This window comes from Protopterus annectens, chromosome 1.part1 (genome assembly GCF_019279795.1).
Source record: "Protopterus annectens isolate FY-2018-M chromosome 1.part1, PAN1.0, whole genome shotgun sequence".
NCBI classification, from domain to species: domain Eukaryota; kingdom Metazoa; phylum Chordata; order Ceratodontiformes; family Protopteridae; genus Protopterus; species Protopterus annectens.
In genome coordinates this window covers 1,648,049,186-1,648,076,174 of record NC_056726.1, presented here as the reverse complement: position 1 = coordinate 1,648,076,174, position 26,989 = coordinate 1,648,049,186, and the positions used below count along the sequence as shown (strand labels likewise).

Sequence of the window (26,989 nt, the reverse complement as noted above, 5' to 3'; positions counted from 1 at the left end):
GTAATATATCCTCTATACTATATAATATTGATGGAATGTCTTTTTTTAAAACAAGAATATGGAGTACAATTTCTTGAGTGACTCATGTTGAAGTATTTTCTATCTTAACCAAGAAGTTGAAATTCTAACAGAAAAAATATTGCTTTTGAAGAACTTGAAGCTATAAATCTTTTCTCTGTTAATGAATACAATTATCTAGCAACTATCTTCAAATTTTAATTTTTTGATTACATTTCTGTCAGAAAAGATTTTTCAGTCACAGAGCTGTCACCAGTTACTGCTCTCAGTTAGCCATCTTGGCCACACCCCAGTATGGATATTCTTGACAAACCTCATTAGAATGCGAGATTTTTGCCTCCAAGGAAGTTGCATATTTACATGTTCTGCATATGGAGTTATTTTCTTTAATGATTAACTAGTTGTCTGAGAACATGAGAAAAGTACTACATTGCCTTAAGATGCCCGAATATACCAAGCTGGTCACAGAGACATTAGGAAATTTCATATCCATGTTGTCCAATCCTGTAATAGGGTGGGCTATTTAGGATTAAGGACTGGGTTTTAACAGGGGTCACCTAGGGTTGTTTCTGGGGTTAAGGGAAAGAAGTTGATTAGTGGTTAGTGTTAGGATATGGTAGTGCTTTTCTATATACAAACAAGTTCCTGGAGTTAAAGGCAAGATGTTATATAGTGTTAAGATATCATAGTGCTATTTGATGCACAAACCAACTGCTTTAAGCTTAATTACACATAGTGCCATGATATTTAAAGGTTTTGGATCTAATCCTATATAGGGAAATTTAACTGTCTAGACATCTATTACTATTTAGGGCACTGCTAAAGGCCACTGTAAGGTGGGCAGATCCGCACAAAGCCCCCTAATTTATAGCAGAGAAAAAAGTTTGAAACCTGACTCCTGTGCACTTCTAGCCAACAAATTACCATACTTTGAGCTCCTTGGCGTGCTTTGTAACTTAGAGAGACTAGGTAAACACCTACTACCACAAGATGGATGATCCTGAAATTTTTTACTGTAAAAGCATAGCAAAAGTAGCTGCCAAGCACAGATTAAACAAAAAAAGAACTAAGTCTCTGGCTGATTTGACCTTCTGTAAGGTGATCTGGAGGCAAATAGAACTAGAAAAAGCCAACAAACAAAGAAATTATTATTTTACCACAAAATTAAATAGATGTTTAAAATGCTCTTAAATGGTACCTTGACATAAACTCACTCACCATTTAAAGTAAGTGCTTATTTCTGCAGTGAAGTTACTGATACTACCTTCTGGTTTGCTCCCGTGTTTATCAAACATTTTTATACAAGCTTCAGATATAAGCTTAAAATAATATTTAAATGAATTTTTAAAACTTTATATAGTCCACATACAGTCATCGTCAGAAACTTTACTTAAAGTCTACACAGTTTTAACCCAAATCAGATAGGATAAAAAAAACTCACCCTTTGAATCTGGTCTGTTTGGTGTTGATTACATGCACATTTAAATGCCCAGATTAAAAATATCAAAGTAACTCAATCTTTATAGGTAAGTACCAGGCAGTATGTCTTAAAACAAATGTAAGCCTTACTAATAAGACATATCAGAAATTCCCTTCAGACTCGCAGTACCTGGGGAGAATTTGAGCAGCTGTGAGTGCAGAACAGGGGAAACAATTTAGTACTGACTTTGGCGCCCAGGGATGGGTTTTCTCCCCCACTACTAATGTGCCTGTGTTGGTAAATTATCAGTTCTTTGTTATGCTGATACTGTTTATCAGTCTTTCTCACTTCTCCTCTACATCTTCAGCCTTTCCTTTCTCTCTCAGTTTCCGTGTCATGAGTTGTTTCATTCTCTCAGCTCCTTTAAGATATGTCATTTCCAGCTGCAGCTTCACGTTTTCAGTGCATTCTGAGGTCATCCAGGGATTAACTGAGTTGCTCTGCTGAAAGCTTTGCACTCATAGTGGCTACCAGACTGCCTCCAGGTTTAGTGGACTGAATCGTAGCAGTGCCCAAGTCAGTTATCCTCTCTTCCTTGGTCTTACTAGAAAGTACTCCTTTCAGTTTAGTCAGCCATGATACTGCTATTTTTTTCTTATGGCACAAAGCTCATGTTGACTGTTCTGTAGTCACTCTGCCTCAGAGTAACTGTTGTGCAAGTTATACTGCTTTATGTTTACCCTGAGGCTGCAATAGTACACTTATTCTTCTGATTATAGATTTGTTCTGCAGCCTCTGCAGTTCTAGTTGACAAAGTATACTCACTGCTTCAAATCAATGTATATGTTACAGCATAGCTTTTAAGTCTGCATTTCTGACCAATTTATATTTGATGAATAAATCTATACCCTCTTGATCCACACTGCTGTTGCCAAATAATATGTAAGTGGTAGATGGCCAGTGTGTGTGGTATGGAAGAACTACTGCTGCAGGGCTAGCCACCTGGCAGTGTAAACCTTGGCTCGGGATGATTGTCGCTGTTTAAGTGACACCCCTACTCCATGTCTAAAATGGGAAGAAGAGGTTCTTAATGGAAGTATAGATGGTTGGCTGTAAGAGCATAGAGCAAATGTGTATCACTGCTTCACATAATAGAAAGCACCTGTTAAACGCACACAAACTTCATACTGACCAGCTGTGGAGCAGAGGTATAACAACTGTCTTCCCAGAACATTGGTCACTTTACTATCAGCCCAGAGCATATTATTTAACAGCAGTAGCAGTGTGGATCATGAGGATATAGCCCTTGTCCATAGTATATAAATTACTGTCAGTGCTTTCATAATAACAGTAACTGAAACCTAGCCAAAATAAGTTTGCACGCACATACTGACACACTCTTACTGCTTCCTAGGATGGAATATTAACACCTTTCCAGGAAAACAGCCCTTTTCCTTTCTTGTAGTAATGCTGGTACTAGATAAACCATTCTAGTACATGAGAAAAACAATTACTGTCCACTCTTAAAGTAAGCTAACTATAATAGGACTGTTAGCTATGGCTAAAATGGTCACTCAACAGGTGACAACCCGCGGTTGATATGACATAATTCATAAAAATGCATATCAGAAAAATATACCAGGTTAAAGTTACCAGATGACAATTGTATTAAAATAAGTAAGCACTTTAATTCGGTAAAAACAAAAGTTCATCAAACTACCAACTCTGTGTTTCTTTAACTAAGTGTATTATGACATCATACTAAATGGCAAATCATGACCCATTAGTCAAACTTTAGTCAATAATTTATTAATTTATTGGCTTTTGTTTACAGAGAACATCCAGCTGCACAATGCTGTTTTTCACAGAGGCCCATGGAGACAAACTCCATTTTACAAACAAAATGGACATTATTTGCATTGTTTCATCATTTACAGTTAGTTTCATTCATGAGCAACACTTTCATCATTCAACCCTTCTTGACATCAGTTACACCATTTACAAACAGCCTTGATTAAAAATAACATTTGCATGGCTTGTATATGACTTTTTTTAAATACATGGAGGTATATGCAGTGGAGTACCATGAGTATACATTTGTTTGTTTGTGTCTTTCGGCTTTCCCCGGTTAGGGGTCACCACAGCGGAACTCCGGCCCGCTAATGATTGGCAGTAGATTTTTACGTGCTGGCTTGCCGGGCCTAACGCACAACCTTCAATGAAGGAACACCCATTCCCGCATGTCGCCACACAGAAGACGCTCTAACTGAGAATCGAACGGGCAACGTCTAACTGTGAGGCGACAACGCTACCGCAGCACCACCACCGCAGTGCCAGATTAGATGTAAGAATATCTGTTACTGTAAAGACTTGTTTAAATCTAGGACATAGGAAGATAAGATAAAGAGTTACAGCAGTACAAAGAAAGAAAGGAGAGGGGGAGGTACAAGGAAGATAAAGGAGATCAGATGGTAGAGGAGGGTATAGTTGTGATAATAGACCATTAGGTTTTGTGCTGCAGAAAGTTATAACATGAATTCTTATAGATATATTAGTACCAATTTAACCATGGGCGGTGCAGGTGCAGAGCCATTTATTAGGTGCTGCTTCAAATGGCATTTAAAGCCTTACAGGTTCCAGACTGTCCTTAAGTGGAATGAGATGGTATTCTAGCTATTAGCAGTGCAGTGTGAATACAGAGAGTGTCTTGCATTGTTGTTATGTTTAGTGGTGGAGAGCAATGATTTGTCAGTGTTACTTGTCTGGGCAATCTACTCCAGTTAGGGTCCCTTAGTAGTGCAAGGTTGAGTGATAGAGTGAAGACATGGAAATTTTTCAGGGATGTGCAGTAGTTTACAGGTTGTAATTAATTGTAAATTCATGTCAGTTTAGTTGTTTTAGAGAGAGACAGTGATGTGATCTGCATTGTATTGTTGTGAATGTGGCTACTTTATTGTAGTATTGCTCTAGTTTGGCTGATAGAGAGGAGTTAAGATTGGACAGGATAGAAGAGGCATATAATTGGGTGGGGAGTAGAAAATAAGTGCTTGTTTAGCAGAGTCAATAAGGTAGTGTTTTACTGTATACACAAGTCTAGCTTTTGGTATGTCTTCTTTATGGCTTGCTGAAGGAGATCAAAGTTCAGGTGGTCATCTATAGCCACCCTAGTAGTTTGGTGTGGGATACCAGTTCTATATTAATCTTGTTAGATGACAGTATATTAAAGATAGTTTTGAGGAGGAAAGAGCTCAAGAGGGGATAAGTGATTTTTTCCTTTAAAAAGGAGTATTACTGGTTTCATTTAAACCAGGTACATCACAAGATTGCATTGACAACAGCCAGAACATTTCTCTTCTCTCTAAAAGGAAATTGACATCACCTCTTCTAAGATCTGTCTTCATCTTCTCCACACCTGAAAAATGTTTTGAAATTTGTACATTCTTCACAATGTTAAAACAGAGCATTGGTGACATTTCTATGTTTATATCTCCAGTATGTACGGTCATCCTCTCCTTTAAAATATGGATTGTTTATCCAGTGTAATCCCCATCACAGGAAATGAACTGAGCATGATACGCTACTTGTTTTGATTGACTTGTAAGCTTGCCTGTTGTGTCTTACAGTGTTTCCTACAAATGAAATTCAATATGTAAAGACTAACAAGACATATGCTTGCACTGTCATCAACCAAAACATGGAAATGTCCCTTTTACTTAGTTAATGGCTATGTTTCCTTCCTTTTTCTCTCCATCAAATTCTTCAGTTAGCTGCTCTTTTCTTTACAAAAAAAAAGGTTTTGCCCTAAATGCTTTCCCCAACTTTTCGCTACCATTAAGAATGTTGTAATTTCCTTTACTTCTTTCACTTGTTTATCTTTCTTATAGTAAGCAAAAGTTACATCTTGAAACTGCCTCTTACTGTCTGTTGTAGTCAGTGCTACACAAGTAACAGGCACATTTGCATTTCTTTGTGCATCCACTTCCAGTTTTATGGAATTAACCAGCTCGATGAAGTAACCTCTATCTAGCAAGAATTCTTAAATATCTGAATTTTTTTTCTTTATACAAATTTTCCTCATAGGTTAATCCAGAGACTCTCATAAACTGACTCTTTATTATTTTTTCTTAACATTGAGGTGAAATTTACTAGAAAAATATACATATTTACTGCCCAGTACTACTTTTAAATGCATTTTAATAAGTAATCTGTCCCCATCAATACATTTGTAAACAGTAATGTCTGTACACTTTATTTATTTCTTGTTCTTACCCTTATTATGTGTCTTTTGTCTTTTCCCGGTTAGGGGTTGCCACAGCGGAATTCCGGTCCGCTAATGATTGGCAATGGATTTTTACGGTGCCGGGTTGCCAGCCCGACACCCAACCTTCAAAGAAGGCACACCCATTCATAAAAAAAAAAAACATACAGGAATTCTTAAGATATTCAAAAATATCTCAAGCTGATCATCTGATTCCTCCCGTTAAAAATTGTGTTGTCAGTAAAGTGACCGTAGAATAAACATTATTAAAACAGTTAGACATAAAAGCTTGGTAATTTTCCTGTGCTGCCATTACTAGGTTTTTTATACATGGATGCCATAAAACTCATACCTTCAAATAAATAAATAAACCATCAGATAAAGTCACTTAAAACTGAATAACGATCTCTTCACTTTAAATAACAAAAATAAGCAATGTATTTTTTAAATTTAATTTATAAGTTGATGTGCATTGACAGAATGAACTAGAAAATAAATGGGTTTAAACAGAGAAATAGCATACAATAGAACTTCAACAGTGTGTCTGGCTTTACCATTATGACTGACTGAAGATTTTACAGATTTTTTTTTTTGGCTAACATATAACTGCACATATCAGATAAATGTTCATATTGAGTTTCTGTCCCACAGCTGTGGTCCACTGTGCTCACTTCAGAAGTGAGACAAAACTGACTGACTGAGTGACTCTTACTTTTCTGACTGTTACTTTTCCCTTAAGAGAATCCCAGGTAATATTTCTATTTTTCTTCAGTATGAATGCAAAGTTCTCATATCCATAGTCACATATCTCTAGAGAAAGACTTTGTTATGTAATAAATTCTCTTGACCTAAAGAAAGTTTAAATCAGTATTAAACTTTAAGTACTGAAAATGTGTACACATTTAAGAAGCCAGCTTTGGTGTAACAGGTACAGTGCTCTTTCACTGAAAATAATAACTAGTTTTATTTACACATTTTTTTTTTTACAAAACAGTTAATGAATCTCAGTTTAATACAGTTTTGTTTATGTTTTACTGAAAAGCATTTGCAAATGTCACTCAGCTTATCACAGTTTTCCTCTGAAACAAATTTACTTTAGCATAATACAGCTTTTCTGCAATGATGCTCAGGAAAGATACAGGATCACCTCAGTTTAGTTCCTTTATACAGTAACAGTTAGGTTATCATGAGAGAGGAGTAAATCACATGAATCATTTATCAAATTAAAAGCAGTAAGATGATCATATGGTTGATAAATAGCAAACCACTTGAAATTAATTGTGATGGCATAGGCAAAGTAGACCCTGAAAAATTACAATCTGAAGTAGTTAACTTCATTTGGTCTTCAACCTGTGGGTTATGGATTTGTATCAGATCTGACACGGCTGCATATCCAGCATTTAATCCGAGCTCCAAGCTCCTCTCCTTACCCATAATGCCCCCTGTCTCCTTCCTCCCTTCAGATCTCATTTGCCACTGGACAAGCTAGCATCGTGGACTGAGTTCTAGGCTAAGTCATTGGGTTTTGTGAGTGAATTTTTGCAGTTTTGCTATCTTTCTTCTCTCACTTTTCCATCATTCTACTTCCCTGAATCAATGTAAAAAAAAGTTTCTTTCTTTCCCTTTTCTGGTCTTCTTTCCAAGCATGAGTGAGTGTCTATCTGGGCATGTTTAGGGCATGGCTGAAGCCCCTAAATTAGGTTTCAGAAAGTGCAAAGAGTGTGGCCATAAGCTCTCCCCAGCCGATTACCACACTCTGTGTGTGTGTGTGTGTGCTTATAGTCAGCTCACCTGCAAACCTCTTGTCCTATATGTGCTGGGTTTAATCCCACAACACTGAAGGACGGGAGGGATAAACTTATCTTGAAGGGACTCCCCCCCCCTCCCTGGGGACTATAGCCCCTATGCCCCCCTCATCAGGAGCAGGAGCTACAACTTCTTCCTCTTCCCCGGTGTCAGGGGCTCAAACTCTTGCCAAGAGGTCCAGGGAAGGGGATAAGTCTAGGAAAGACAGGCCAAAGAAGTAGTCCACCTTCCGCTCAGCCCCGGCCGACCTGCCACCTAAAGGTAGGGCAGAAAACTAGGCCTGGATTGGCCTTGCTCCATTCCCCTAGGTCAGGGGTCTGCAACCTTCACTATCAAAAGAGCTATTCTGGCCTTTCTCCTACCAAATAAAATTAATCTGGAGCCACAAAACATATCTGACCCATAAAATGAAGATAACATAGAGTATTACGTTTTATATATAGTTATTATACTATATATAAAAGAATTAAGTTTATAAGAGCTTCTTTTTTCTTCTTTTTCTTTCAGCTGTTCCCATTAGGGGTCGCCACAGCAGATCATCTGTTTCCATTTCTTCCTGTCCTCTGCATCTTGCTCTGTCACACCAACCACGTGCATGTCCTCTCACACCACATAATGTTCTTATCCTCACCGCCACACTCTTAACCTTTTTCCTCTCTTCCTGCATTCAGGCATGCTTTCCCCCTGTTCTTCTCCTCTTTCGGCCAACAGTAGCCCAATTTCCTTAAACGAAGCAAAGAAACAAACCAGTGAACCAAAAAGGAAGAACCACACTACGGATACAGAAATATAGTTTTGTTAGCGCTTTCGTTTACTCAGAATAGGCAAACTTCATCAGACCCGGTCTAACAAAACTATATTTCTGTGTCCGTAGTGTGGTTCTTCCTTTTTGGTTCAGTAGCCCAATTTCCGCCAGCACCCTGTTGGCTAACAGTAATGGTGGCGGTCGTTGTTAACCCAGACCTCAACCGATCCGGTATGTAAATCTGTATTGTTTTCCGCATATCTCATCTGGCAAATGTTTTACGCCGAATGCCCTTCCTGACGCAACCCTCCCCATTTATCCGTGCTTGGAACCGGCACAAAGAAATGCACTGGCTTGTGCATCCCCAGTAGCTGGGTTAACTAAGTTTATAAAAGCAATATTTAAAATCTGTCCCTATTTTTGTATCTTTGTTGAGATTTTTATTGGGATCGCTCGATTGCTATCAATGTGTACACGTGTGTTTGTGTGTGTGTGTGTGTGTGTGTGTGTGTGTGTGTGTGTGTGTGTGTGTGTGTGTGTGTGTGTGTCATACCTTTCATGCTCTTAGAGAGACAAAGGCCCAAAAATAGGGACACTTTTTAAATATTTCTCCTACAAAATTAGAAAGTTGATAGAAGAGGTTTTGCATTAGCTTGAATTTTCTGAAGGGCATGAAGTCTGAAGCTCCAATGTATGTCTATATTTTCTGACTTCAGCCGTAAATAATTTGCCAATGATTTGCCAGAAAATCACAATTTTATGAGAAACATACCAAAAATATGAGGCAAAAATCAGGACATTCTGCGAAAATCTGTACAGTTGACAGGTAACTGTGTGTGTGTGTGTGTGTGTGTGTGTGTGTGTGTGTGTGTGTGTGTGTGTGTGTGTGTGTGTGTGTGTGTGTGTGTGTGTGTGTGTGTGTTGAATATGCATGTTAACAGACATAGAGTTATTCAGGCAAGTTTCTGAGTTTATAAGAGCGATATTTAAAATATGTCCCTATTTTTCTTCCTTTGTTCCCCCTTTATTTGTGGCTCTCTCCAGATTTCTTGTGGTTAAGAATTTCAGAGGTATGGTGGAGAGGTATGGAAACCTTTCAGGAGATGGTGATGCTGCCACGGAATGGCTTGACCACTCTCAGTGTGTGTGAAATGCATAGTAAAAGAAACCATGTTATTCTAGCATGTTTCTAAGTTTATAAGAGCAGTATTTAAATCCATCACTTGTGTGTTGTGTGGCAGAGTGGCCATTATTCTTCAAAGCTACAGGGAGCCATTGCAGAGGGGTGAAAGAGCCACATGTGGCTCCAGAGCCACAGGTTGCAGACCCCTGCCCTAGGTTCTCCCCGGAGCTGGAGGAATCCCAGATCTGATCACCTGTCTGAGCTTCCGCTCACCGGCATTCTAGACCAGTGTCCGTGGCCTCATTTTCTCACTCCACCCGAAGCCTCAGTGAGGCGGAGATGGATAAGATGATGCTGAGGTTTATCCTCACCCAAATTCAGGTGGGGGGTCTTGCCTGCCTCTTCTTCCTCTGGAGAGAGAAGCTTGCAGGCGTTTTTCACACCAATCACTCCTTCCTTGATCTGACCTGTGGTTTCGGAGCCACTGGATCCTAGGTACCTTGTACCTCGATGCCGGCCATTGTCTTCAGCATTTTGGAGCCATAGTCTTGGGGTCGGATCTGAGGGGTTGCTGTTGGCTCCAAGTGTGTCGGAGTGCAGTATTCCCTTCGGCATCTCAGCTCCTAGAGTCTCGGCTCTGACTCCCCTGTCGGGTCAGAGGGGAATGGCTGCCACTGGTACTTCCCAGGATGTCCATTCTCCTTCAGCCTTTGATGTGGTGGAGACTGTTCTCTCAGCGCCATCAAGACCCATGACCATCTTGTCCTTGGACTCCCACCAAACTCCCTCTGCTTTGGGTACAGTCCTGACCTTCTTATCCTCTCAGGGATCGCTTGTGCCCATTTTGCCTCAGGAAGCTCCCCTGCGGGAGTGGCAGGATGTTGGCAAGTCCTCCCCAGAGAGTCCCACTGAGGAGGTTCCGCGCAGACGTGTAAAAGGAGGCATTTGGGCTCCCCACCAGAGTCTCTCACTGAAGACACTGATTTGGAGGAAGGGGAAGGTTCCCCTCAATCTCCCCCAAGGGCATCTCCTTTGGAGACATCATGGAACTCCTTCACCGGGGGGGGGGGGGGGGGTCTGCCCAGAAACTGACTTTTGACGACTCAGTGTTCTTTGAGGCATTCATCACAGGCCCATTTACTTCCTGTGTGTCCCCTCCCACAGATCCTTTAGTGGATGTTATAACAGCTAAGGTGTGGAAGGAACCGGACACTGTGGAGCCTATCCCTAGGTGCCCTGATAAAGTCCTTAGCCCCCCTTCAGACAGGACTTGTTGGAATAAGGGGTCCCCAGTAGATGCTATGGTTGTGGCAGCCACCACGAAGAAAGAGCTCGTGCAGGAGAGCTCTACAGTCCATCCTTCTGAATGAGAGTCAAGGATGATGGACCATTTAGGGAAACGGGAGCATGCTTCAGCAACCTTTTCCATACGAGCACTGAACTATATGGCACACATCATTCAGCTGCAGTGAGACTTAGTCAAGGAAATCGCTGAGTCGACCCTGGAGTCCATGTCGGTGGAGGACAAGAAAACATTTTCCGCTCGGATGGTCACTCTCAAGGTAGTAGCTAATATGTCCATGCGTCTTCTCTCCCATGCCATGGAGGGAGCTACCAGGGTGGCCGATATTGATGGTGCCATGAGGCACCATGCCTGGGTCTGGCTTTATCAATTTTTGGAAACATTTAAGGTGTTGTTTGCAAATGCCCCTTATGACAGTTCTTCCCTTTTTGGGAAGTCAGTTCGAGAGACCTTGGTCCAGAGTGAGAAGGAATGGAAGACACTGTCTGCCATTGAGATCTGCTTCTTCTCCACTCAAAGATCCTTTTCTAGGAATCAGTGAGAGATGAAGAAGATGTGGTTCCGGAAGTCTCAGTCATTTTCCTGGGACACTCAGAACTCATCTTCCCCCAGAGGCAGGGGGGGGGGGGGTTATGATAGATGCCGTCCTAGAGGCAGAGGGGGATCCAAGAAACTTTGAGTCTTGAGAACCATTCTCGGACAGACCTGCACAGTAGCCCTGAAGGGCTGCCTGACTGCTCCTCTCTGGAGGCAGTCTGGGGCTGTCTATCACTACACCTAGTGGCATGGGAGTCCATAACAACAGATCGTTGGATGTTGCAAATTATATCCAGAGGTTATTCCATCCCGTTCATCGAACCACCGCTCTCACTGAATCATCTCCCAGACATTCCACCAGCGCCAAGGGAGGAAGCAGCTCTGGAGATAGACAAGCTGCTAAGAAAATGAGTCATCCAACCTGTCGCCCTAGGCCAATCTAGATCAGGCATTTATTCCAGGTTCTTTTTAGTGCCAAAGAAAATGGGGGACCTAAGACCCATTTTGAATCTATCCAACTTGAACCTGTTAGTAGCCAAGGTAAAATTCCAGATGGTCACTCTTCAATCCATCCTGCCCTACCTGCAGGCGAATGATTGGATGTGCTTGATCGACCTCCAGGACGAGTACTACCGACGAGTACTACCATATCAAGCTGGACAGGCACTTTTGGAGGTTTCCCTGCTTCTGGCTAGGAAACAATCATTATCAGTTCAGAGCCCTTCCCTTTGGTCTCACCACAGATTCCAGGGTGTTCACCAAGGTGATGGCAGTGATAGCAGCTCACCTGAGGCCTCAGGGTATCCAGGTCTTCCCTTACCTGGATGATTGGCTCTCCGCTACCCCATCCAAGCATCTACTTTGCCAACCCAGGGATTATTTCCTCTCACTAGCAAAAACACTGGGCATCACCATCAATCTCAACAAGTTGTCACTGGCCTCTGTTCAGATCCTAGACTTCATTGGGGCTCAGTTGGACACTATTCAAATGAAAGTTTTCCTCACCCCAGACAGGGTTCACAGTCTGAAGCTACACATTTGGTAAGTTCTTCAAGCTCAAGTTCCGACAGCCAAAACAGTACTGAGGGTGTTGGTGTCTATGGCGGCCACTATCAACCTCTTACCCTTAGCGTGACTTCACATGCGGATTCTTCAGTGGACTCTTGCAGTTCAATGGTCTCTATTAGCTCTTCCTTTGTCTCACCTGGTCAGTATCTCCCGTGTATGCAGGGACTCTCTTCTGTGGTGGATTCATTCCCCAGACCTAGTCAGGGGTTGTCCCTTTCTTCCATCCTTTCCCAAAACCATGGTGACCACGGACACCCCCCAGCTAGGGCGGGGGCATTGCTTGGGAAGGACAGTCCAAGGCACGTGGTCCACATCCAAGACCAATTTGCATATCAGCGTCCTGGAGATGATGTCGGTTCTTCTTGCATTGCAGGTCCTTCATGCCCATCTTCCTCTAGGGACGATTGCAATTTAGATAGGCAACATGTCGGTGGTCTGGTACATCAACAAACAAGGAGGCACCAGATCTTTACCCCCTTTGTCACAAAGCCATGAGAGTGTGGGAATGGGCAATCTCCATCAGCCATTTTCTGGTGGCAACGCACATCGCGGGATGTTCCAACATTCTAGCGGACAGGCTCAGTAGATATATCCTGATGCCTTATGAGTGGTCTCTGAATCCTTCAGTGGTGGAGCAGATCTTTCAAAAGTGGGGATGTCCTTGCTGTGATCTTTTCGCATCTCCTTCCAATGCGAAATGCAGTGAGTTCTTCGCTCTGAACCCCCCTCAGGGGGAAGCCCCCAGAGATGCACTGATTCATGCTTGGCCTCCCAATCTTCTTTATGCCTATCCTCCACTGCCCCTCATCTCGAAATTTCTTCATAAAGCTTGCAGGGTGGGGAGCACCGTTATCTTCATTGCCCCACTCTGGCCTCACCAGGTCTGGTTTCCCCTCCCTATGGTCTTATCTAATAGTTCCATCATGGACGTTGGAGCTGGTTCTGGATCTTATTTCTCATCCCTCAGGGATTCCTCACCCAGACCTGGACAGTCTGAAACTCACTGCTTGGCTGCTCCAATTCCCCTAATTATTAGGACTCCCAGTTTATCATATCCTGTAAAAAACACTTTGGTGCCGTCTTAAAAATCTTCCACCAGAAGAATATACTGTAGGAAGTGTTTTCCATATGGGCTTTGCAGCAGGCATTGGATCCCTTTACTGCTCCTGTGTGCGCAGTATTAGAGTTACTGGAGGGGATTTTTCAGCAAGGTGCCAGTTCCTCCACTGAAGTCCAACTGGCCACAATTTCCAGTTTTCATGTGGGTGAAAACATGACTTCATTAGCCTCTTCTAAACTTTGCAAGATCTTCCTTAAAGGTGCCTTTCTTCTAAGAATCCTTGTAGATGATCCTACGCCCCCATGGGACCTTACTTTCATGCTTCAAGCTTTAGTCTCCCCTCATTTTGAACTTGCAGCTTCGGTAGATTTGCAGTTTCTATCTTGGAAAACTGCCTTTTTGGTTTCCATTACTTCTGCCAGTAAAGTGTCGATCAAAGTCCCTTATACAATTTTTCATAAGGATAGGGTGTCTTTGCGTACTAACCCGTCCTTTCTTCCCAAATTAGCATCAGAAAGCAATATTAATCAGACTATCAATCTTCCTGTTTTTCTTTTTCTGAATTTTCAGAATAGGGGTGAATATAAATTACATCTGCTGGATGTGCACAGGCAATTATGATTCTACTTGCCCAGGAAAAAAAGCTTTTCATAAATCTGATCAGTTCTTTTCTTATTTAAAACTCTTCTTAGGGAAACCAATTTCTAAGGTGACGATTGCTCATTGGATTTCCCAATGCGTTATTCGAGCGTATTCTGTCAAGGGAATTTCCCCCTCTGGATCAGGTAAAAGTGCATTCTACCAGTTCTATGGCACCTTCAGCGGCCTTTTGGTCCAGGGTGTTGCTGGATGATATCTGTTCTGCAGCTACCTGGTTCTCATCTCATACCTTCATTTCACATTATAATTGGACATCATATCCAGGAACAGGGCATCCTTTGGCTCCGCCGTGCTCCAGAATATCCTTCCATGAGGGCCACCCAGGTGTTAGTAGCTGGGGACTCTGTCCCTACAGGTTGAAGACCAAATGAGGTTAACTACTTCAGATAAAGAAGTTATGTACTCACCATAATGTTTCATCTGAGTAGTTGTACTTCATTTGTCTTCAACCATCCCCCCTCCTTCCCCTGACCTTGTCACTATTGTCCTGGCCATATATATGGAAGATGAACATCCCAGGAGCATCCTTTGTTAGGCTTTGGCTCAGGTTTTTTGGGCTGCCAGTAATGGTAAGGATGTTCATCGTGTTTCATTGTTGGAGTCATTACACTTGGGTTATCCTGCCTGCAGGCTACCTGCAATCGGCCTGAATTCCATAGTCCTGGTCTGGCGTCGGTTGCTGTTGCCTCTTCCCTGACGTCAATGCGCCAGGGGTATAAAAGATGCAGCCGACGCCATTTTCTTCAATCTTTCTTGCCACGCGGTGCCCAAAGCAAAAGCAGTTCGCAAGTGCCGGTCAAACGACTCCTGAGATTTTCAAAAACTAATTTCAGATCCAAAGTCTTCATTAAAACTAAGTACCCCATTGGGGAAACTTTTTTCTTGCTCCAGACCGATGTCAGAAAAAGTTAACAATTGTATTTCTTGTGGTAAGCAAATACCTCATAAGGATTTTCATTCTTACTGTATTCCTTGCCTAGGCCCTGACCACAACGTTGCTAGCTGTCGATTTTGTGCTAGATTTAATCAACGCACTATTAAGCGTCGGTACGATTTTGCTTTTCATTACTTTGGCCGAAGATTCAATTATATAATGCCATCAGAACATCCGATGACCGGAGTTTATAAAAAGCGCAAGGAAAAAGAAAAGGACAGGCATCCGAGGTCCAAAACCGACAACGAGACTTTCGCTAAGCCAGTCGCCGGTTCGCCGGTTCTCAGTGAGGCGCTTTCGCAGCCCCTGACGCCCGCTACCTCAGAGCCACAGTCCGCTGCCGACTCCCACGTGGAGCCAGCTAGGCTTCTGGATACTCAAGATATTGGACACTCGGAAACCATTCCCTCAGATGGGTCCAGAGCCGCTGAGCAGGCATCGGCTTCTCAGGGTATTTTCAGACCTACACAGTTATATGTAAAGCCTACCTCAGCTTCCAAAGCAAAGACTAAAGCAGCTCTAAAGATAAAGAAACAAGTACAGCATTCTCCTGGACAGACGTCCATGCCTAAAAATCAGATGCTCAAAATGGCCAAAGACCTAATTACCTTGATCAGGGGTTCCCATCCCCCTCCTGATAAGAGGCCTAGGCAAGAGACAGAATATGAATCTTCAGATCAGGTTTCCATTTCCTCTGGCTCCTCTTCTGAACAGGAATACTCTCTTCCTCCCTATGAGGATTCTGATGCTGAAGAATCTATCCCTTCAGCCTCTCCTCCTGAGGATTATTCTTTTGGGAAAACCCTGCATACCATGAGGGAGCACTTCCACTGGGAGAGCCAAGACTACTCAGAATCAAAGAAAAGGCTTAGAGATTTTCTTTTACTACCTCAGCACAGGCCTCTTGCTATTCCCCGTGTTAGACATTGTAGATGATGTATTTTCAGAGTCCGGTCTTTCTCCTGACTCTTTACCTCCTGCCCCTGTTAAACCAGACAGATACTACAGGGTTCCAGATTCACATAAATTTCTTCATAAAAACCCTGCTGCTGACCCAGAAACTATTTCTCAGGATCCCAAAGGGGTCAAGGCTTCTACTGCAAAAAACCCTATCCCCTCTGACAGGGATTCAAGGGCACTAGACAGATGAGGGAAAAAGGTTTACACTTCTGCTACTTTGGCTGTGAAGGCTTTAAATTGTCAATTTCATTTGCTTAAATATCAGCAATACTTAATGTCACTGCTAAAACAGAAAATGTTGGCAAATTCTGATTGTGCAGAAAATAAGGAAATGCAGGATTTATTGCATGCAACTGAACAAGTGGGAAAGCATACATTGCAATGTGGTTTTGATTCTCTGGAGGCCTCTTGCAGGGCCGCAGTTACGGGTTCTGTCATTAGGAGGCATGCTTGGTTAAAGGAACAGAATCTACCTGATCATGTTTAAGCAAAATTACTAGATGCTCCATTACAGCATGATACTTTATTTGGTCTCAAAACAGAGGAGGTGTTGAAGAAAATGGAGGACAAAGCGAAATCTATGCAAACAGTAAAGGATTTCTTACAGGTGCAGCCACCCAGATTTAGCAGGAACTGGCCTACAAAGAATTGGTGACAAAAACACTGAATGCACTCAAAAAGTACCAATAATCCCAAGAACGGAGTGCAGAAAAGCCAAAGAAAAACTGCAAATAACTACCGTAACTCCTTTTAAGACGTATTTAATGAAATGACACGAACTACACAGACCATCACATCATTCTACAAAGAACTGGTCCTTTCCAGTGTCAGACAAGCCACAAAGAGGTAGATAAAGATGCCCCAGAGGCAGATCCCAGTCCTAGGGCTCATACAGGCCTAAACAGTGGGGCGCTTTTACCTCCAAAAGTGGAGAAGACAAATCACAGCCATACAGGAAACAGTTCCAATGACTTTCCTCTGCCAGCACCAAGCACTTATCTTTTGGCAGCCCCCCTTAGGGGGAAAACTAGCACTTTTTTCTCAAAATTGGCACATGATCACCCAGGACAAATGGGTCTCGAATATAGTGTCCCAGGGCTACAGGTTCCATTTTCACACCCTGCCAAGGGCAAAAGGTATGCCAGACCTGCCACACAATCAGTGGGCAGAGGCACAAAAATAAGTTTCATCCCTCATGGACATGAGGGCCATTCAGCAAGTACCACAGCAAGAGCAGGGGCAAGGATTTTACTCAAGACTTTTCCTGGTACACAGAAAGGTCAAAGCCTGTAGACCAATACTGGACCTGTCTATTCTAAATACATTTCTGGATATTCCAAAATACAAAATGTTGACTTTGCAGCAGCTTCTGCCCATGCTGGGCAAGAAGGCTTGGCTTGTAACTTTGGACCTAAAAGAGGCATACCTGCTGTACCAATCAGACAATCTTGCAGAAGATACCTCAGATTCATAGCTGGCCCACGGCACTACCAATTCTCTGCACTGCCCTTTGGCTTATCTACTGCGCCCAGGGTCTTCACAAAATGCCTGGCACCAGTAATTGCATTTTGCATAGAAAGAGGAATTCAAATATATCCTTACTTGGACGATTGCCTTATTCAAGCATAGAACAAGGACATTCCACTAAAGCATCTGGCATTTGTAAAAAGATTATTAATTTGCCTATGGTACACAGTAAACAAAAAGAAATCAAAACTAGTACCCTCTCAAGAGATAATATTCCTGGGTGCAAGCTTAAATACAACTGCCCAGATGGCTTATCTCACGCCAGACAAACAAAGGCAACTGACTTCTTACTTCACAATGTTGGCAACAAAGACCTAGTTATCTGCAAGAAAAATTCTGCAGGCTTTGGGCTTCATGACATCCTACATTCTGCTAATTCCATATGCCAGACTGCATATGAGGAAACTACAATGGTATCTAAAAAGTGTTTGGACTCAACATTGTCACAGCCTGGAAACATTAATTACCCTCATTCCTTGCCTTCAACAGGAGTTTCGATGGTGGGCACAGGCCTTTCACCTCAACAAGGGACAACCATTCAACCTACCCACAGCCAGGCAGTCAATAACAACAGATGCATCAGATTATGCCTGGGGGGCCCACATGGCAGGAAAATGTATTCAGGGCACATGGCCCACAAGCCAAATGCATCTTCATATCAATCAAAAAGCGATGCTAGCTGTTCAGAATGTCCTGACAGCTTTCAAGGATCTTCTTCATCCAGGACAACTACTGATAAGGATGGACAATACTACAGTCATGTGGTACATAAACAAGCAGGGAGGCACACATTCCTACCCCCTCTGCAGACAAGCCATGACTTTGTCGGACACAGCATTGACTTATCAAGTAAACATTCCTGCCAGGAAAGAAAAACACTCTGGCAGATGAACTAAGCAGAAACATCTCGGATCCCCACTAGTGGAAACTGGATCCACAAGTCTTCAGCATGATAACAAAGAAATGGGGATGCCCAGACATAGATCTTTTTGCCTTCCCTCACAACTGCCAACTACAGAGATTCTGCACAAGGACTTATCACAAGCAAGCATGGAAAGTGGATGCTCTATCATTCAGCTGGAAAACCCTAACAGTATACGCCTTTCCTCGTCTGCCTCTCCTTCCCAAGGTACTCCTAAAGGTCAGACAAGAGAAGCCAAAAATGATTCTGATTGCCCCAGACTGGCCCCGCCAGCACTGGTACCCAATCCTAAAGAGCTTGTCTCAAGGCCCAGCCTGGACATTACCTCTAATTCCTCACTTACTGACCCAACGAAACAATCAGGTCCTGCACAGCCAACTCAGGACCCTAAATCTGGCAGCATGGCGGATAATGTAGCCATGTAGAACACACCTCTCTCTAAAGCAGTGATGGATGTTATTTTGGAGGCCAGGAGGCCCAGTACCAGAAAATCTTATGCAGAAAAATGGAAGAGATTCTGTGCTTGGAACCAGGCAAAAGGAATTGACACGCTTGTACCAAATATTCCTCAGATTTTACAATACCTATCTGAGATGCTGGACAAAGGCCTATCCTTCTCATCAATTAAAATACATGCCTCTGCCATTTCAGCTCATTACAATACGGAACCACCTATTTTTTCTCATCCATTGTTAAGGCAGTACCTCAGAGGGGCCAAAAACATAAGACCTCCAAGGAGAGCACCAATACCTGAGTGGGACCTCAATTATGTTTTGGAAAAACTCACACTGCCGCCTTTTGAGCCAGCCAATACAGCTGAAATAAAGTTCTTATCTTGGAAAACAGCTCTGCTCCTAGCAATAACCTCTGCAAGACGAGTCTCAGAGTTACAGGCACTCATGGCTGTGGAACCTTTTATCATTTTCCATCCAGACAGGATTTCTCTGAGGACAAACCCGACATTTATGCCTAAAGTAGTGTCCAGTGTGGCCCTTAACCAAACCATTAATTTGCCTACTTTTTATCCAAACCCACAGAATAAGGGTGAGAGACTCCTGCATTCTTTGGATTTACACAGACAGCTACGCTTCTACTTGGACAGAACTAAAGCTTTTAGAAAGACTGAGCAACTCTTAGTGGCATATGCTGCAGGATCACAAGGAAAGGCTATCTCAAAGCAGACTGTTTCAAAATGGATAGGCCACTGCATTCGTTTCTTCTATTCACAACATGGAAAATCAGTGCCTAAGGGCATTAGGCCGCATTCTACCAGAGCAGCAGCCACTTCAGCAGCCTTCCTCAGAGGAGTACCAACCAAAAACATATTAGAGGCTGCAACTTGGAGTTCAGTGCACACTTTTACCAAGCACTACCATTTATCTCTTTACTCTAAATCCAGAGCAGGCTTTGCCACTGCAGTTCTGCAGGGCCTTATAGCCTCTCCTAATCCTATTTAGGCCCAGCCACCCAACCTCAGCTTTGGGATTCAACCCAAGTGTAATGACTGCAACAGTGAAACACGATGAACATAGTACAGTTGTGTACCTACCATAAATGTAGATGTTCGAGTGTATTCACTGTTGCAGTCCAGGTTACCCTCCTTCCACACCCCTTTTTACTGCTGGGACTTATCTGTACTTCTCTATTCTATACAACCTATGTGGTGTATTTGCTTGTAGATGACGGTAATGTTTGTATTAGCGCATGCTTTTTTATTGGCATAATTTTTAGCCTACCCTTTTGGGGGCACCTGACATCTGGGGCAAGAAAAAATGAAGAAAATGGCATCTGCTGCATGTTTTATACCCCTGGCGCACTGACGTCAGGGAAGAGGCGACAGCAACCGATGCCGGACCCGGACTTTGGAATTCAGGCCGACTGCGGGTAGCCTGCAGGCAGGATACCCAAGTGTAATGACTGCAACAGTGAATACACTCGAACATCTACATTTATGGTAGGTACACAACTGTACTTTTTGTTGGGTCCAGGTGTATGTTATATGTTGAGCAGCATACTCAATCTGAAGGGAGGAAGGAGACAGGGGGCACTGTGCGTAAGGGAAGGAGCTTGGAGCTCAGATCAGATGCTGGATATGAGGCCATGTCAGATCTGATACGGATCCATAACCCACAGGTTGAAGACAAGTGAAGTACAACTACTCAGATGGAACGTTATGGTGAGTACATAACTTCTTTTTATTTCCTTATAAAATGGATTGCATTGATCTGCATAGTGATTGCATTTGCTGTTTTACAGGGCAATTGAGCTGTAAATGCAGGACCACCAGGTGCAGCTTTATGATATCAAATCACATTGTGCCTTCACAAGGAGTTTTTGTAAATTCTACTGCAAATAGTCAAGGTATGCTTTGCATATGACCACACAAAGTTAAGTTTCAGAGTGCCTGTGAATACCAAGGTCCACTGTTGTCACTATGTATTTTTTGTTAGTACTTTGCATGTACAATTACACAAGGTCAAAAGTGCTTTTAATAAGCTGATGATAGTTGGAAGTAAGTTTTTTAGGGAATGTGGGAAAATGTGTACAAGTAAGAAATAAGAACCAAAACAGTTATCTAGAAGGAACAGAAGGACATCTTTGAAGGCCAGAGCTTTTTTTGACACGCTTGTCACTGAAATTATATGCAGTGCCAATTTATTATTTCCAACCACTGCAAATTAAAATGTATTTGCATAAGAGTAGAACAGTTGAAACATTGCGTATGGAAACATCTCTTACTATGAATCATATTCTGACACATGTTTTCTTTTCAGTTAACAGGAATGCAGATATCAGAGAAACTCAGAGTCAGCAGTCATCGTACAGGAACTACCTTAATTCTAAATGTCACAGTGTTTTCTCAGATACAGTCTCATGTTTGAGAGTTGATCCTGCACAGACCAGAAGCAGACATTATAACTGTGTGGAAAGTATTGAGAGATTTGACAAGAAACCTAATTTACAAGTACACTTGGAGACTCAAACAAGGAAAGATCCATGCACTTGGCTTAATCACAAGAACACTTTTGCACTTTGTGGTACTACCTTAACTGATCTATTAATTCATAGTGGGAAGAGACAAAACAATAACTTGTTATTGCATGAAAAAATACTTAGTAGAGAAAATGTTTATAAATGTGATACATATGACATGGAATTTACAGTCCAGAGAAAGTCATCGGTACATCAAATTATGCATCGCGGGAAAGAAGCCTTTAATGGTACCACAGGTGACAAAAGTTTTTCACATAAGTCTCGTATGGAAAAACATCAGCTAGCACACAGTGACAGCAGTTCTACAAGTAAAAAATATTTAACAATACATAATTGTAACCACACTGAACATAAACTCTCAGAATGTACTTCATGTGACAGTAGTTTAACACAACATGGCATGACAGAAGACACATTAGTAAACACAAAGCATAAACCCTATAAGTGTGCAACATATGACAAGAGTTTTGCACAGAAGAAAAACATGTTAAAACAGCAGTATGGTTATCCTAGGCAGAAATCCTATAAATGTACCAAATGCGACAAGGCTTTTACAGAAAACAAATATTTGACAGCGCATCAGTGGATTCATACTGGTCAAAAACCATTTAAATGCACAATATGTCACAAATGCTTTCCACATAAAAGACGTTTAACAGTGCATCAGCGTATCCACACCGGAGAAAAACCCTATAAATGCACTAAATGTGACAAGAGTTTTATAAGGAAGGATCACTTGGGAAAACATCAGTATATGCATGTTGAGCAGAAACCCTTTAAATGTACAATGTGTGATAAAAGCTTTACAGACAAAAGGTACCTTGTAGCGCATCAAAATAGCCACTCTGGAAAGAAACCATATCAGTGTTCCTTGTGTGTCAAGAGTTTTACAGAAAAGAAGAGTCTGATGGTGCATCAGATTATCCACACGGGATTGAAGCCCTATAAATGTACCATGTGCGACAAGACTTTTAGATACAAAAGTGTCCTGATAAGTCACCAAAGTGTACACACTGGCCAGAACCCTTATAAATGCAGCATGTGTGAAAAGAGTTTTAGATACCGAAGTGCCATGGTAAGCCATCAGCTCATCCATAGTGGACAGCAACAGTACAAATGCACCATGTGTAACAAGGGCTTTACAGATAAGAGATATTTAATAGCCCATCAGAATTTCCATGCTGGACAGAAACCCTATCAGTGTACAGCATGTGATAAAGCTTTTACATCCAAGAGAAGTTTGGCAGTACATTATGTTATCCACACGGGACAGAAACTCTACAAATGTACCACATGTGATAAGAGTTTTGCACAGAAGAGTAACTTAATAATGCATCAGTATATCCACACGGGACAGAAACCTTATAAATGCACTGTGTGTGACAAGAGTTTTAGACAAAAAAGCACTATGGTAAGTCATCAGCACACACACACTGGGCAGAAACCCATTAAATGTACTATTTGTGGCAAGGGTTTTACTGATAAACGAGGTTTAGCAGCACATCAAAGTACTCACACGGGACAGAAACCCTACCATTGTACTGTGTGTGATAAAGGTTTTACAAATAAGAAAAGTCTAAAAGCACATCAAACTGTCCACACTGGACTGAAACCATATAAATGTGTCTCATGTGACAAGGGTTTTACTGATAAGAGAGGTTTGACAGCACATCAGAGTATTCACACAGGGCTGAAACCATATCACTGTGCCATATGTGATAAGGGCTTTACAAATAAGAAAAGTGCAACAGAGCATCAAGTTGTCCACACTGGACAGAAACCATATAAATGTGTCGCATGTGACAAGGGCTTTACTAGTAAAAGATATTTAGTAGCACACCAGAGTATCCACACTGAACACAATAGAAAGATGAAATCAACAAGAAAAGGAGAGTAGTGTGGCTGGAACTGAATTGTTTCTCAAGTTGTTGAGTACCTTTATGTGGTGGACCCTTTTTTACAAAATCTTGTCAAGATAAGACTGATATATAGACTGTATCTTATATATCATGGAGAAAGGTGGGTCAAAAATAAAAAAAAGAAGACTGGGCATACAGCTCCCTGGATAAAAAGGTGCTCACTATTGGTGTACGCACTGGTGCCAGTACTTGAAAAAAGGCAGTACAGAATCCTCATGACATGGTAGGCCAGGTTAAGGGGGATGGTGACTACCCAGTGGTAGAAGGAAGTAGTAGTCCACAAAAAAAAAAAAAGAAAAGAAAAAAAAAATGACAGGCCAGTAAAGAGGCACAGAGACAAATTGGACTTGTAAGGGTAAGGAAGAAGGTATGTATTGTTACTATCATACAAGAAGACTAGAATTTCCAGAGGATACATAGCAAGAGTAAGGGAGAAATTAGTGGAAAGAAAAATACTTACTGTCAAAAACTAGAGATAAAAAACTTAAATGCCTTAATGCAACAGATCAAGGAAAAACATTATGTAGATGAATAAATAGTGGGCCATTTAGCAAAAAAAAAAAACTAACACTGGAAGTGAGATAAGATAAATAATAAAAACAGACGTTTTTTAAAATCTGTAAAAAAGAAACATGGACATAAGAAAGAAAAACAGATCTGATGTGGTGCAATATTTCTGCAAACAAGAAAGCCAAACTAATTCAATGTAAAAAGAGCAGCTCCAAAGATATTTTAATAGTAAATTTATGTAAGACACAGGTATAAGGCAAATTTTTATAACACAAAAATAAGATCATAATTGTGGGATACTCCAACACAGGCAGTATTGCAACATAAAGGACCAGTAGGTCCCCAGATAGAGGAGCAGTGAGTGGAGAGGGTTGCATTTGAAGGGAGTATGCCACAGGGTAGTGTTCTGGAGCCTTCACTGGAGACTAGCATAAAACTCCAGTTGAAATTACAGAGCAAAGAAAGGAGCAGGAAACAGTAGCAACTTTGATGCAGTTAATGTGGTGGCATGATAGACCAATGGAAACCCATATGGAGGAGTAACAGGTGATGGAGGCTGCATCTGAAGAGGCTATGTCATAGGGCAATGTTCTAAAACCTTCTTTAGAAGACTTACAGGAAACAGTGAACCAAGAAGATGCTCTCAGTCTAGAAGAAAGTGATATAAGGGAGGATATATTAAGGTGGGTGAAAAAATAGATTATAGAAACTGAATAAGATCCATAGTGTTAGAAGACTGGTAAAACAAGTGACCACAGTAATCAGGACTGTTAGGAGAAATGTCATGTGATACAACATAAGTAAATAAGTACATTACTGTGCAGCTAAGCTAATAATGGATAAACTGTTATCTCAAAAATGTAGAGTATCAATGGGAAAGAAGACAAGACTTTTCACTTTTAGAAGTCACCCAAAAATAATTATTTTGCCTACCAGATCATGCAGGAAGAGACAGTGGAGAATCATATATCCTTAGAAAGACAGGTGTGGTAAAAGCAACACACACAGTATAAAAATTTACAATTTACAATCATACACTAAAAATATAAATAATACACTAAAAATATAAACACAAGCAAGAACACAGGTTACAAAATAAGCAAATCACTGATGAATCAAAATAGATTTTATAGAAAATTGAAAAACAAATCAAACGGTATAGAAACACCACCAAAAAGAAAAAAAATAGGTAGGTTTTGGAGAAGAATCTATGATGACAATGTTGAACAAAGTAAAGATGCTGAATGCATAGAAGAATTAAAAGAAATGAAGAGAGTATAAAATAGAATGAAGTAACAGCCAGAGAAAATGAGACAAAATTAAGAAAAGCTCTTGACTACAAAACCTAGGGCTAAGATGCCATATCTAATTTCTTGCTGAAGGTATTAACATCCCTACACCAAAATGTATTCCATTGTTAGAATTAACTATGTACACACCTCAAACAAGTACCAACAAGGTTAACAGCAGGAAAAAAAATGATACCCCTCCTTAAGAATGAACATCCAAGCCATCCTGAGAATTATAGACCAATAATATGCATTTTGATAATATATAAATTATATTTTGGAACTGATACAGACAGAGTTTATCTGGAATACAAATAATTGTGGCAACAATACAAAAAAGTATTAAAAGAGTAGTGTATGGAGCAAAAAATCATCTATTGTTTAATAAAGCCATAATACAGAGTTATAAAAAGGGGAATAATCTTAAGTATGGCATGGATAGATTACAAAAAAGCATTTGACAATGTTTCTCATTCATGATTAATGGAATGCTTACAGATGTGCAAGGTAGATCATACCTTGACTAACTGCATTGCAATCACCATGAAACTATGGCAAATCACTTTGCAGCCAAGCCATGGCAGGATGAACACATTACGTGGCCCAGGGCAACACATTATTATCCCAGAGATAAAAATTTAAAGGAGGATATTCCAAGGTGATTATCTGTCACTGTTGCTGTTTCACCTTGCCTTTAACCCATTAAGCTGTTTACTTAATAGTGTAGACTATATTTACAGTTTAAATCCTAGAAACCAACCTGGTTGAAGGACCTCTCCTGTATCTTTTGTAGATGATTTAACATTGTATGGGAGGGTGGCCTAATGGTTAAGGTGTTTGCCTTACAAACACAAGCTGCAGGGTTTGAGTCTCACAAGGGACAATTGGCTAGGCTTTAAATGGCTCGCAAGGGCAGTTAGCTTAATACTAATCTATGAGCCTATTGTTCATCAGATGAGACTCTGAAAACAGTACTGCACTTTTTTTTTAGAAACTTTCTTGTGTAATATAAGAAAGACATTTGGTCTAGATAAATGTTTAAAAGCAATGTTTATAAAAGGAAAGCTGAAGCACCAGGAAAACATCAACTTGGTTCAGAAATGTGGTACAAAGGAACTTGAGCAAGAGATGATGTATAAATATTTAGGAATAGAGAAGTGTCAGCATTAAAGCATAAACAAATAAGAACCAAGCTCAGTGCGGATTACTTTAGAAGAGCAAGACTAAGATTGAAATCAGTCTTGACATCTAGGAAAAAGAAAAAAGTCCAAATTGTATATCAGTTTGCTTTTCCTTTTCTAACTCACAGCTTTGGTATAATTGATTCCCCCCAAAATGTATTGAATCCGCGCGACAAGAAAAATGCTTCATGCTTGCAAAATGATATGCAAAAAACAGTGCATACCAAGATTAAATATCCCTTACTGTGAAAGTGTTGATCTCCTTGAAATTGACTACATGTATAGATCTAGAGTAGTGGGACTGCATACATATTTGCTGAGCTCAGTAGATCGAAACATATGAAAGGTCTAAAACATGACGAGAAGAAGTTTAAGATGACATCTTTGCTTAGTTTAGCAGAGGCATTGTGGAACAAAGTGAGAATGGGTATCAAACAAGAAGTAGGCAAAAATAGACAGGAAATGAAAGTGCCAAAAAAACAAAGAATATAAAGAAAAGGACCAGAAGAGAGTCAAAGAAAAGTGGAAAGTTCGAAAATATAGGGGCAAGTATAGAGACTTTCTGAAGCAACTTCTTCTTGTCCAAGAAATGACACAGGAATGGTCAAGGAGATGTGAATTAAAACTGAAGGATGAAAGGCTAATAATGGTGGTACATGGTAGTGAGTTATTTACATGTTGGTTTAGAAAGTCCTTTGAAAAACTGAGAGAAACAGGCAAATTCTAGTTTTGTAATTTGTTGCTGGATGTGATAC

General features: G+C 41.1%; 1 protein-coding gene across 1 annotated transcript in view; it reads left to right on the top strand.

Moving 5' to 3' along the window:
- LOC122811765 (zinc finger protein 260-like) overlaps positions 1 to 23,891 on the top strand; it is a 195,353-nt gene extending 171,462 nt beyond the window's left edge. The window contains exon 4 of the mRNA XM_044083824.1: positions 21,116 to 23,891. Coding sequence (XP_043939759.1) covers positions 21,116 to 23,232 — 2,117 coding nt within the window. The 3' untranslated portion in view covers positions 23,233 to 23,891. The remainder of the gene's footprint in view (positions 1 to 21,115) is intronic.
- Positions 23,892 to 26,989: the final 3,098 nt, after the last annotated feature.